The following is a 12597-nucleotide window of genomic DNA, read 5'->3' as shown; positions in this document are numbered from 1 at the left end:
ACACCCCGCCCTCCCTCGCCCTGAATGCGAGCTCAGCTTGTCGAGATCCCCTCTAATCCCCCTGTTCGAGATTCCGTCCGGTCCTTGGCCAAGTTTGCACCCCCGCAGCAAGTAAGAAAGGGCCATTGTGATGAAGCTGTCTGCCTGAACAGAGCCCGCTCCCACTCAGCCCCCCGCCCCCCCGCGTGTGGGCCCGGGAACAAAGCTCCAGCTGCCCCCTTTTGTACCTCTTTCAGACGGCATTTGTTCCAATTACCTCCGCGCGCCCGGAGCATATGGAAGGTCACTAGCACAGGGGCCGGGCCCGCGTGTTCGCTCGTTGTCTTCTCCCCCTCGCCGGCTCCTTCCCCCCCCCGCACCCCATCAGGCGCCGCTAGGGAGGGATCGGCCCCCGCGTGTGGGGAAGGGGCCGAATTTCAAGGGGCCGCACGGCCCAAGCGGGGAGGGGAAGGAGCCGGCGAGGGGGAGAAGACAACGAGCGAACACGCGGGCCCGGCCCCTGTGCTAGTGACCTTCCATATGCTCCGGGCGCGCGGAGGTAATTGGAACAAATGCCGTCTGAAAGAGGTACAAAAGGGGGCAGCTGGAGCTTTGTTCCCGGGCCCACACGCGGGGGGGCGGGGGGCTGAGTGGGAGCGGGCTCTGTTCAGGCAGACAGCTTCATCACAATGGCCCTTTCTTACTTGCTGCGGGGGTGCAAACTTGGCCAAGGACCGGACGGAATCTCGAACAGGGGGATTAGAGGGGATCTCGACAAGCTGAGCTCGCATTCAGGGCGAGGGAGGGCGGGGTGTGTGTGCGGGGGGGGGGAGCCCTTCAAACAGATGCCACAGGAAGGGTGGCAAAGTCATGGCAACCGGCCCTCACCTTCCCTCCTACCCGCTGCCTTGGCCAGTTGGGTCCTTAGCTCGTTGGGTTCTGGGCGAGCATGATCCGTGATCGGTATCTCCGGGCCAATGAGCAGCAGGGGAGGGAGGGAGAGAGGAAGAGAGAGACAGAGAGAGTGAGGGGTGGAAAGAAAGTGAACTAAAGATGGAGAAGGGTTGAAAGAAAGAAAGAAAGAAAGAAAGAAAGAAAGAAAGAAAAAGATGGGATGGAAAGAAAGAGAAAAGGATGGAGGGATGAAAATGAAAGAGAAAGGGATTGAGGGATGGAAAGAAGGAAAGAGGAAGGGATGGAGGAATGGAAAGAAAGAGAAAGAGATGGAGGGATGGAAAGAGAAAGAGATGGAGGGATGGAAAGAAGGAAAGAGGAAGGGATGGAGGGATGGAAAGAAAGAGGAAGGGATGAGAAGAAGAAAAGAGACAAGGATGGAGGGATGGAAAGAAAGAGGAAGGGATGAGAAGAAGGAAAGAGGAAGGGGTGGAGAGATGGAAAGAAGAAGAGATGGAGGGATGGATAGAAAGAGAAAAAGATGGAGGGATGAGAAGAAGGAAAGTGGAAGGGGTGGCGGGATGGAAAGAAAGAGAAAAGGATGGAGGAATGGAAAGAAAGAGGACGGGATGAGAAGAAGGAAAGAGGAAGGGATGGAGGGAAAGAGACAAGGATGAAGGAATGGAAAGAAAGAGGAAGGGATGAAGGAAAGAAAGAGGAAGGGATGAGAAGAAGGAAAGAGACAAGGATGGAGGGATGGAAAGAAAGAGGAAGGGATGAGAAGAAGGAAAGAGACAAGGATGGAGGGATGAAAAGAAAGAGGAAGGGATGAGAAGAAGGAAAGAGACGAGGATGGAGGGATGGAAAGAAGGAAAGTCTGGGAATATGTTGTATTCAAACTCCTCGAATCCAGCAAGATTCCGTTACAACCCAGGGCTGTGGCTGCGGCTGCGGCGGGTCTGCAGACGCGCTAGTCTGGCGGGGCGCTGAGTGAACTCACAGCATCCCCGGGTTTCGCTGCTGGGGAGCAGCGGCAGAGCAGGGCGGCCTCCGCCTTTCACGTGTTACTTTCTGCTTCCTTTAAAAAACCCACCCAAGCTATGTCAGGGCAGGAGCGCGCTCCATCTGCCATGCGATGTATTTCTAAGGGAGGGACGGGAAGACAAGGGAACCCCCTTCTGACTCGAAACCGAACCGACACAACCACAACCACCCCTCCGCGCCTCTCCTCTGGCCCCCAAGCCGCAGGGAAGGAATGTTTCTCCTCCTGTCTGGGCGGTGGGTTTCATGATCATTTGCCAGCTATGGGTCTAAATCCGGAGCGTTTACTCCTGGGAGTAAACTTTATTCGGGCGACGAGTCCTGCAGAGCCAGAATCCGGGGTCGGTTACACCGGTGTGACTCCAGATTCACACCAGGGGTAACTGAGGTCAGAATCCGGCCCCTGGCTGTGGACAGGAGTAAGGTAACCAGGGCAGGACCGCGCGCCGGAGTAGGAAATTTACTCCCCGTAGTAAAGTTTGGAGGATCGAGCCCTACAGCATCACAGCGGAGCTTCTCTGTGGCACCCCGCTCAGCTCCTGTGAAATCCGAAGCCTCCCCTTCCAGTACGGGAGGAGAGGGGCTTTAGTTTGAGATTAACTCTTTCCTTTCTCTTGGGAACCCCAGACTGCACCGGCAGCGCATGGGTGCGAGCTAACCCTAGGGGCACGGGACGGGAGGCAAAGCCCCCCCTCCCCCCCGCGAGACCCCATCTCTTCCCGTCTATGTACAACCTCCGAGTAGGAGACACACTGGAGAAACACCGCTCTCCGACTTCTCCGGGCTGCGGAGCTCCCGGCAATCGGACAAGGGTCTCAGCGCCGGGGTTTGCTGGACTCGGGCGAGGTAAGGTTCAGGGCACAGACGGTAACAATTTTACCAGACCCACAAATTCCTTCCCCCGCGCCCAGCCGGGAAAGTCGGTAACAATGAATAGAATCCGGTGCTAGCACTTTGGAAGGAAGAAGTGGCGTGAACCGGATTGGGAGAAAGCATCAAGACCTTCCCTTAAAGACAAACTCCAGAGTCTTACGGCCAGCTAATACCCAATGCAAGCAGCGGGCTCTCCCCTTTAAACGACACAATGAAATGCTATACAATGCAAGAGAGTTAAAACTTCAGAGGCTTAATTTCTAAAGGTGGCAAAAGAAAGAATACAAAGAAACGAGAAAGAAAGAACAAATGACCAAAAGAAAGAAAGAAAGAAAGAAAGAACAATGATCAAATAGAAAAGAACGAACAAATACATCGATTTACAAGAGAGAAAAATGAAAGAAAGAACAATGATCAAATACAAAAATGAACAGATGAATCGATGAACAAGAAAAAAAGAAAGTTGAAAGAATGAACAATGATCAAATAAAAATTAACAAATGAATGGACAAGAAAGAAAGAAAGATGAAAAAGAACAATAATCAAATACAAACGAACAAATGAATGGATGAACAAGAAAAAAAGAAAGAACTAGGATCAAATAAAAATGAAAGAAAGAAAGAAAGAAAGAAAGAAAGAAAGAAAGAAAGAAAGAAAGAAAGAAAGAAAGAAAGAAAGAAAGAAAGAAAGGTTCCTCTAGCCTTAATTTGTTTGCTCTGGGCTCTGTGTTTGTTTTGTTTTTTACAATGTTTGAATACAAAGAGTGTTAGGGGGTCATCCAGGAAGTGATCCATAAAATGCTCATTACCTCCATAATAAGTGTAAGGGGTAGAACCCAACATTTCAGATTCATCCAGCCTGCCTCCCAGAGGGCGCATGCGCCGAGGACTCCTGAAGAAGGCATGCCTCCTGGCCCCCAGCGCGCTCAGCTGTTTCATTCTCCTCTCTTTGGACCTTCGATTCTGGAACCAAACCTGCGGGCAAATGAAACCACATCAGCAACGTGGTGACAACATCCACCCCAACCCCACCGCTCCCGCCAGCTGTCTCCCAAGGCCCTGTCAAGCCACCCGGGCGCTTTGGAGGGGCAGGCACAAGTTGATTCATTTGTTCTGACCTGCCTGATTTTAACCAGCCTGGCCTGTCTCTTGCACTACGTGTCTGCCACCAGGACGGCCTCGTCTCTAGATTAATCGACTAACGCCCTGATTGAGCTCTGCAATGTAGGGGCGCATAGATCTGCTGCTGTACGCACATATACAGACAGATCGGGGAGGTGGTGTTAATAGGATGCCAGCTAAGAGGCGGGTTCCCTCCACATGATCGCCTCAAGATGTTCCAAGTTTTTCCCTGCAGGATTTGCCAGATGAAGGCAGCAGCAAGTCACATCCTGCCCCCCGCCAACTCCCAGCTGACAGGCTCCCCGAAGATCCGCTTTCCCATTCTTTGGACAAGCCGGATACTTTCTGGACCCTTTACAAGAGGCAGGCGAAGAGGCTCTGAAGAAAAATGAGGAGAAACTTTCAACCGGGGGATTAAACTCGGCAGTTTAGCCAATGGAGCAGATTGGCTTTGAATTAAAAAGAAGAGGAAAGTTGCGAGTGAACTCTGAGAACCATCCAAGAGTGAAGGATTTTTGCACACCCTTGGAGAGGTTTATAATGAAGTGTGCTTCCTACCCCCCTCCTCTAAAGCCTAGAAGACAGATTCATAAAGGCAATTAAAGGGACTTTTCAAACTACAAACCGTTGTGGGGGTGCCTGCTTTCCTAATCTAGCTATCCATCCATCGACAGACACGTAGAGCAATAGAGAGACAGCTAGAAACGTATAGCGATAAATGAGAACACAGACACCTAGATAAATAAATGAATATGTACAGCGCCCGATGCTAAAGGGGGGGGGGAATTCTTGGACATTTTCCCATCTTGCAGATTTCAGAGATGAAATACAGAACCCTTCATCCCCCCTTTTGTTTGGCCTGGAACATTTTTTTTTCACACGCTCAACACTATATATTTGCCAACAGAACAGCAAAAACGTCGTTGCGTATATTACTTTAATAGTAGCAAGAGACCCGAACATACTTCTCTGGTTCATCTCAATCTATGGCTCTGTTTTGGGGATTGTTTCTACCCACCCCCCAGTTCCTCGTTAATATAAACGTGCAGATTCTCTGAACCAACGCTGTGACTATATCTTGTTGCAAAATGTCAAGATAGAGGCAGCTCTCGGGTTGACCCAGTTTAAAGGACTGAAGTTAATTTCTTCTCTAGACCCCCCCCTTTGCTTTACAAAGGGTTTTTTAATACTTTTAATTTATGATTCATGGAAATATTTTTGGAGGGGGGGCTCTGAACTCTCTTGAGCTGATTGGCTTAGCCTGAAAGTTCCTCCAGGCAAGTACAGGATCGAGAGATGTTAGTGGAGAACTGATATTGCTTCAAATAAGTAAGCAGGAAACCGAACGGAGGCGGAGGTAGCAGGTTGACACCGAGTTTGGAAGAACGTCCCACCAGGTGTTGGCTGGAGATGTAATAGTCCAGCCTGCTGGATTTTACATCCAGCACCAAATACAGCCTATAGACCCGGAGCCTAGTGGGGACAGCTTGGTCGTGTTGTGGTGTTGGCTAGCATGGCCTCCATTCGCCTTGGCTTCAGCTCCCACTGATGTCAACCGGAGCTTTTTCATTGACCTCGATGGGAGCTGAGTCCGTTCTTTGGCTGCTCCAAAGCTCACTGAAATCAAGGGCAGTCGCTCCGCTTTGGCTCACTCACTCCACGCGCTGCCCAGAGTGCGGGGGGGCTCCGACTCCCCCGGGGAAGGCTGAGCCCCAAAGCTCCAGGCCGGCGGGGGTCAGCACCAATTAGATAACCAGAGAGCTTCCAAACAAAATCTCCGATCAGCAGCGCTAGTACTGACCACGGTGGCCAATGATTAGAACTGTTAGCATAATATTGACAAGCGGAAATTGTCCTCTTGGTTAGGCACGAGGAAGCGTTTAGTATCCGGATAACACCCCGAGAGATAGAGCGGGAAGTGAGCGTGGGAGTGAGGAGCTCTGGGCTCGAGTCCCAACTTTGCCCCAAGCCCTAGGGGGGCACCTGAGCAAATCACGCCACTGCCTTGTGCCTCAGTTTCCCTGTAAAATGGGGGGTTACCTCATTCGCAAAGCCTTTGAAAGGGGCCTGTGCAATTATTACAAAGGGGAGATATTCATAGCAAAGATCTACTCGGCCTCGCCTTTGTTTATATGCTAATTTCCTCCGACACTTTGGCGGCTTGCCAGATCCCTTTTCTTGACAGGTCACAACTTTCTCCCCCCTCCATCCCGCACTTCTCACGGCCCACCTGAAGTCACACTGCTGAGTTTGGGACGTCACAGTCATCTCCATGGCGACAGGCTGTGAGGTAACAAAAGAAGGTGGCTGGGAGCTGTAACCCAATGGCGAGGGCAGCAGGACTGACTAGTATAAGTGCTCGCCCCACCTGGTGAAGCAGATGCTGGTGCTATGGGCGGTCACTCTAGTCCCTGGTTTTGATCCTTCCTCCTATGCTCTGCCAGGGCGCCCCTTGTAGCCGAGCTTGTCTGTACCTGGATCACTCTCATGTTGAGCCCGGTCTCCTGGGCCAGCTGTTCCCGGATGTGCCTGGTAGGTTTGGGGGTAGCAGCAAAGGCAGCCTTGAGAGTCTCCAGTTGCTTGGCTTTAATTGTAGTCCGAGGTCCCCTCCGCTTGGTGCCCGAGTTCTGCTCCTCGTTCTCGTTGTTGGTGGTCTCTTTGTCCGAGGAGGTGGAATTGTCTGTTTCCTTTGTATCATCCTGCATGGGGTCCTGGAGGTCCGGGGACAAACTTCTGTCTGTACAGGAGGACACTGCAAGGGAGAGGCAGAGAGAGAGGGATGACTCTGGGCAGAGATGGGACCCTCAGCCCCACTGTCCCTCCCAGGCAGGGGAGCGGAGGGGGGGGGGGTTGAACTGCTCTGGAGGTCAGATCCTCCTGACTCTCTGCGCTAATGTAACACGAACCAATCACTCCCCAGTGAACCCCACGAAGAGGTAATGAGGGGTCTGAATTAGCAGCAGCCCGGCTCCTCGGTCTATGTGGCAACACCCCTGGCCTTTTCTGTCACTGGAGCCGGCAGAGGGTGTGACTCCGGTGTGAAACCCCTGGCTGCGGTGGCGTCGCATCGGATTTACACCAGGGTGACTGGATCCGGATGGCAGATTTGCAGCCCGTTGGCACAGAGGGGAGTTGTCCTGTCCCAGGCCCGAGGCTCCCACACTGGGGAAGGAAGCGCTTCCGTTTGGACCAGTTGAGCGTTTTCCTTTCAGGCACAAACCGAGCCACAGCTGGGGACCAAGAACCCACTGCCACAAAGCCTTGGCTGTAACCACCCGGGCCCGGGGAGTGAATCACCGCCTGGGCCCTGCCTCATCCCCCCACGCTTCGGAGCCAGCGAACCCCTGGGCCTGGGGTCGGAAACGGGCCCACCCCCAAACAGGCCCCTCGCCTGGCTCAGAGCAGCGGCCCGCGGGAGCCGCCTGGCAAGATCCAGCCGCGGGTGTTGAAAGGAGACAGAGCCCAGGGCAAGGGGGTGAGCACAGGCCACAGGCATAGACCGCTGGGCCAGCGAGGGCCCGATCCCGCCGCCCTGAGGCAGAGACAACTCCCAAGGATCGGGTCCACAACGCGTGCTCGTGCCTCTGTGACTAGCCTGTTATGTCCACACCCGACACAATGAGACACAGACATAGCAGACTACCGGAGCTAGGGATCCGGGGTATTCATCCATTGCCTTTCGTGAGGGGCTCTGACGCCACAGGGGGAAAGACAGAGCGAGAGGAAGAAGGGAGGAAAATCTGAGGATTTGTGTGTGATTCTGGGGGAAAGGAAGAACGTTTATCCGCGGAGGGAGAAGGTGGAAGGCCTCGGACGCTGTTAGTCCCATGGCCGTGAGGGGATCGCTCCCCGGAGTGAGGGTTGGAAGCTCGGGGCCTTGTCTGGCTTCTCTTCGCATATAAGGAAGCCGGGAAAATATCCCAGGCCATGGGGCTTTTTTTTAAGATCGCAAAGCGTGGGCGGAGTTTAGGGGACAGTAATGTTCGTAGCCAAATCGAACAGGAACCCGGAAAAAAACCACCTGTCTCCCCAAACTCCCACACCCCCTTCCCCGGGCTGGTCACATGTTCCCAGCTGGGTCTGTAGATGTAACTGACAACGGCCGCTTTTCCCCAGCACCTGCTGAAGGTGCGGCCTGGATTTGGTTTAAATGGAAATATCTCTTCGTTTTCCACTTCCAATCCTGGCTCAGACCTCCATCCTCCTCCAGCCCCCTTTCTTCCCTCCCCACCAGGTTTTAGTCCACTTTTCTACTCTCCCTCCCCCCTCTCCGAACCGCAAATATTTTGAGAAATAGGCAAAAATAAAAAGAGGGGGAAAAACAGATGTGTGTATAAAGATCGAAAATAATAAATCGGTAAAGGATTCCCACCCCAAAACACACCCACGGTTGTGGGTATCCGACAGCTATAGCTCAGGTTGTATCTGGTGCCAGAGAGGGATGCGTGTGTGTGTGTGTGTGTGTGTGTGTGTGTGTGTGTGTGTGTGTGAGAGAGAGAGAGAGAGAGAGAGACCCAGACAATACAAAAAAGACTTAAAGTCCCCCAGTTTGCTAGAATTTGCTGTTGGAATATGAAACTAAAACCCCGCTCCCGGATCCTTTTTTGAATTCACACCTATGCTAGGCCTCTAAAGTCCCGGCTTAGAGGCTGGCGGACGCTCCATACCTGAGTTGAGGCTCCCTTCCTTTAAGCTGGGCGAGTTCAAATAGTCCTCTTTGCAAACAAATTTGTTTTCGTCTATGATATAAAGTTCCTCTCCCGTGGAGAGCTGTTTGTTGCAAACCATGCACGTGAAACAGTTCAGGTGAAAGACTTTGTTTCGGGCTTTCCTGACGAGGTCGCTTGGAGAGATGCCTTGGGAGCAGCCTGCGCATTTGGTACCGAACCTCCTAAAAACGGAGCAGAGACAGAGAGAGACGGGAGGAAGATAAATACCCGGGTGCTTAGCGGCCGGCCCCAGAGTCCCCTCCAGTCTATACGTGCATCGTCCCCAACCGCGGGCGCGTGGGTGGAGGGGGGAGAGATGAGGCCATTAAAGCAATTGCCTGGATTCCGACAAGGAAAGAGAAGCGGACTTGGTCGCCTGCAAAATGCGTGCGCAAAATTATTCCTCTGGTGGCGAGCAAAACGCGTCTTAAGCAGCCCAAGCGAGGACTCGCATTTACGTGTGAATGCCCTTGTTTGACTCCATACAAATGGACACCCCCTCACCCCCACTTTAATAGTTCCGTCTCCACGGCAAATATTCCGGGGTGTCTGTTTTGTTTGGTCCCTCCCCTATCTCCGGCAGGTAGAAAGCGGCCCCGACCTTACTTACAGCTTTGGCTCAGACACGGCGCGGAGGAAGGAAAAATCCTCCTCTCTGGGGCGCCAAAGCTGGGAGGCGAAGGGGCCATTTCCGGAGCTGGGTTTGGGGGCAGACAGAAATGGGGCGCTAGCTCGCAGCTCGGCATAAGGCGAGGGAAGGGGTTCAGGTTTTTATATATGCCCGTGAATGCGTGTGATCCGGGTGGGCCGCTTTAAGGAGCAGCCACGATTCGGTGTAAAAAATAACGACCCGCTTTGGTTTCGCGGGATTTATGGAGCGATTTTTACACCCCGTTGTATCCCCCGGAAAGCTGCGGAGTGTCCGCGTCCTTTTGTCAGGCTGCATGTCGCCAGGACATAGGAGGTAACCAACGGATCTTCCCGCACAGTCCGAATTCGTCTGAATAGTCGCGTTCTCTTCGATGGTGGCACATTTCGGTTAGTAAATATCTAACCGGGGCCCTTTGGTTGTTAGCGGGGTGAGAAACCCAAAAGAGAAACACAGGGGGCTGCTTATTGAATTCAAAACACGAGTGGGGATAGGGGATGTGAAGATCCTAAAAATGGTCTCCCCCTTCCCAATAAAACAACCCACACATCAGTGCTGAAAATGATTCTAGTTTTGATCTCCTTTTATTCAGCATTCCAGCCCCCCCCCCGATTTATTTATTAATTATTAGTAGTAGAATTAGTATTATGCACTGCAGAAAGGGAATATTTTCCCCGGGGGGGGGTGATCACTATCAAGCAGCAGAATGGTATCTGTTTTTCAAAGCAGATAATTTAGTTTCCACTTTGGGGCGTTGATTCGGGCACTCTAGAGGGTTGAGGGCACTAGTGGAAGTGGGGTGGACGATAGGGGATAAGGAGAGAAATAAAACTGTTTCTTTTCTCCCTTGTTCAAACACAACTTAGAACAGCTTCACGTTCCATGACGTTGATTTAGTGAAAACATTAGAAGTCATAAGTCATTTTTTTGTCTTATCCTGCAGCATAATTGGCTCATCTGCACCTTATCAAAAATCATTAAAGGCATTTAAGGAGTTGCAGCGGGAGGGGTGCTGAATGCATAGGGGCCATTAAAAGTAGTTTACATGTGTAAAGGCGAGTGTGACACTTAACCTATTCAAATTCACCTTCATTAGGGCCTACAGGACTGGGAAAACTGCCGTCTCCCCCCCTCTATATTAATCATCCCCTGAGCTTTTCACCCTTTAGCTAAACAAATGCCCACATTTACCTCAATTACAGCCAGAAACAAAAGGCCAACCGATATTTAGGGCGATTTTACATTTTCAATGAGTTCATTTGTTGATTTAAAAGAAAAGGTGGGGGAGGGGGGGCAGGACAAGTTTGCTCTGTGTATGCACAGCCAATTAGACCACAAAGCCTTGGTCCTAAGCCTCGCTAGGAACTTTAGTGTGCGTTTGAGAATTCCCCATTCAGGCTGGAATATTGGGGCAAAGGAGTTTGGGGATGTCCCCCCATATTCCGCTCTCTCTCTTCTCTCTGCACTTCAGTTCGGATTGAGTCTGATTTATGCTCTGCCTCTCCGCAATCCAAGTGGCTTTGTTTTTAAAGCCCGGGGCATTCGAAAATCAGTTTTCTGCTGAGAAAAGTTTTATTCTTCTCCACTCCAGAATGTTTTTTTTTTAAAGTAACCTACAAAACCCGTGCCCTCCCGCCTGGCATACGATCAGCTCGGATCTGCCTCATCCTCGTACATAGACCTACATTTAAAACATTCGATTCGGGTTACCGAGCGAACAAGGAGCCTGGAGTCCCCCCCGCCCCCCAGTTCTAGGATCTTCCCTTCTGTACAGAAAACTCTGAGGAATCTCGCAAAAGGAGGAAATTGACAATAGGTACAACGGATTTAAAAAATCACTGAAACCGCTCTGGCCTGCTCATAATAAATGGATACCCCCCTATAGGAATATATAGGGTTCCTTTGGGGAATTGGAGTGGCATATAGATCTGACACCTTTTGCAGCATCAGGACCGATGGAGCAGACCCCAACAATGTGCCAATTACAGAGCGCTCTTAGCTTGTGGCTAGGAAACTAGACAAGGCACCGAAGCAGGGTATCGCTAGATAACCTTGCCCCGCTTTGCTAGCCAAGCAGTTGGGGTAGGGGTTCGCCTCCTCCTTGCGGGACTTACCTGAAAAAGTCATTTTTGCAATAAAGCTTGCCTTCCCTGGAGAAGCATTTCTCAGTCAGGTTGCACTTGCATTCGCAGCACTGGACACATTTAATGTGCCATGCCCTGTCCAACACGTTCAGCAGAAACCTGTCCAAGATGGGCCGCTCGCAGCCTGCACAATGCACCATCATGACCTCCGCAGAGGAAGGCGAGACCAGCACACTAAAGCAGAATGCAACCCCCACCCCGCCGCCGCAAGCGATCGCAAAGGGGGGGAAACGCAGAACAACCCGGGCAGCTTCTTGCCTTCTTCTCCTGGGCGTCCTGAGGGCAGGCGAAAAGTGTCGCGTGGACTTTCCAGCCCCCCTCCACTGAGGCAGACGCCTCTCTTCCCCCACGCCCCTCACACCTCTCCCAGCAGGTTCAGTGGGGGGGGAAGCCAAGCAAAGATATCCCGGTGGGGTGACTTTCCCGGTGCCTTTCAATTGAGCAGCATCTCGGCCTGGAGCAGCATCAGCGCCTCTGTGGGTGCAGCCGGTCCACGAAAGGGATTAATAATAACACATAATAATCATAACCATCATAAAAAGCCAGGAGCCCCGGGTTCCTACGTGTAGATGGATGGTTGGGACTTTTCTCCACTTTCACGCTGTTCCCATCTTCAGCTTTGTCTCCCAGTTTAGTAATTCGCGCATCCTTATTCAGATTTGGTGACGTCTCGCGGAACGTAGAGAGGCCGGGGGCCAATGAGAAGGCGGTGGCCATGGCAACCTCTTAATTTATAGCATATCTAAATTGGCTCCAGCCTTGTGCTTGGCACAGAGGGAAAAAAACAAGGCACCACTATTGTTGAGTAGTAGGTTTTACCTGGTGCGGGGGCTAAGTAAGTATTTACCTTTATTTTGTTTGCAGGGGTGGGTGGGTGGGTGCAGATTAATTTTTTTTGCGGTGGAGGGGGGCTAATATTTTATCTTTCTCTTCTTGGGGCGCTGGGTGGGGGAGGGATGAGACCTCGGGGAGGTCACTGCACCTGCAAAACAAGCTCTGTTTCGCCTCAGTGTCAACAGAAAGCCAGTGAAAGCAGCGAATGGCCTCTTTGCATAAGCAGAAAAGATGGAAATTCTTGCTCTTTTGTCGAGTGATCTCCATGAATCCAAATAAAAAAAGAGAAAAGCCAAAGGACCCCGATCTAGGGGGTGTTTAGGCCACTGGCATGCTGAGGGGAGTGCCCCCCA

At 51.8% G+C, this 12597-nt stretch overlaps 1 protein-coding gene across 1 annotated transcript; it reads right to left on the bottom strand.

The window, feature by feature from the left end:
* Positions 1–3595: 3595 nt before the first annotated feature.
* Positions 3596–12014, bottom strand: LHX5 (LIM homeobox 5; the record flags this gene model as incomplete). Its single annotated transcript, XM_034790589.1, is given in 4 exon segments — positions 3596–3761; positions 6383–6660; positions 8576–8799; positions 11381–12014. Coding segments are annotated over 4 exon segments (841 nt in total), but the record flags the coding sequence as incomplete, so codon positions are not given.
* Positions 12015–12597: the final 583 nt, after the last annotated feature.

This window comes from Trachemys scripta, chromosome 15 (assembly GCF_013100865.1).
Source record: "Trachemys scripta elegans isolate TJP31775 chromosome 15, CAS_Tse_1.0, whole genome shotgun sequence".
NCBI lineage: Eukaryota > Metazoa > Chordata > Testudines > Emydidae > Trachemys > Trachemys scripta.
This window is presented reverse-complemented; position numbering and strand designations above follow the sequence as displayed.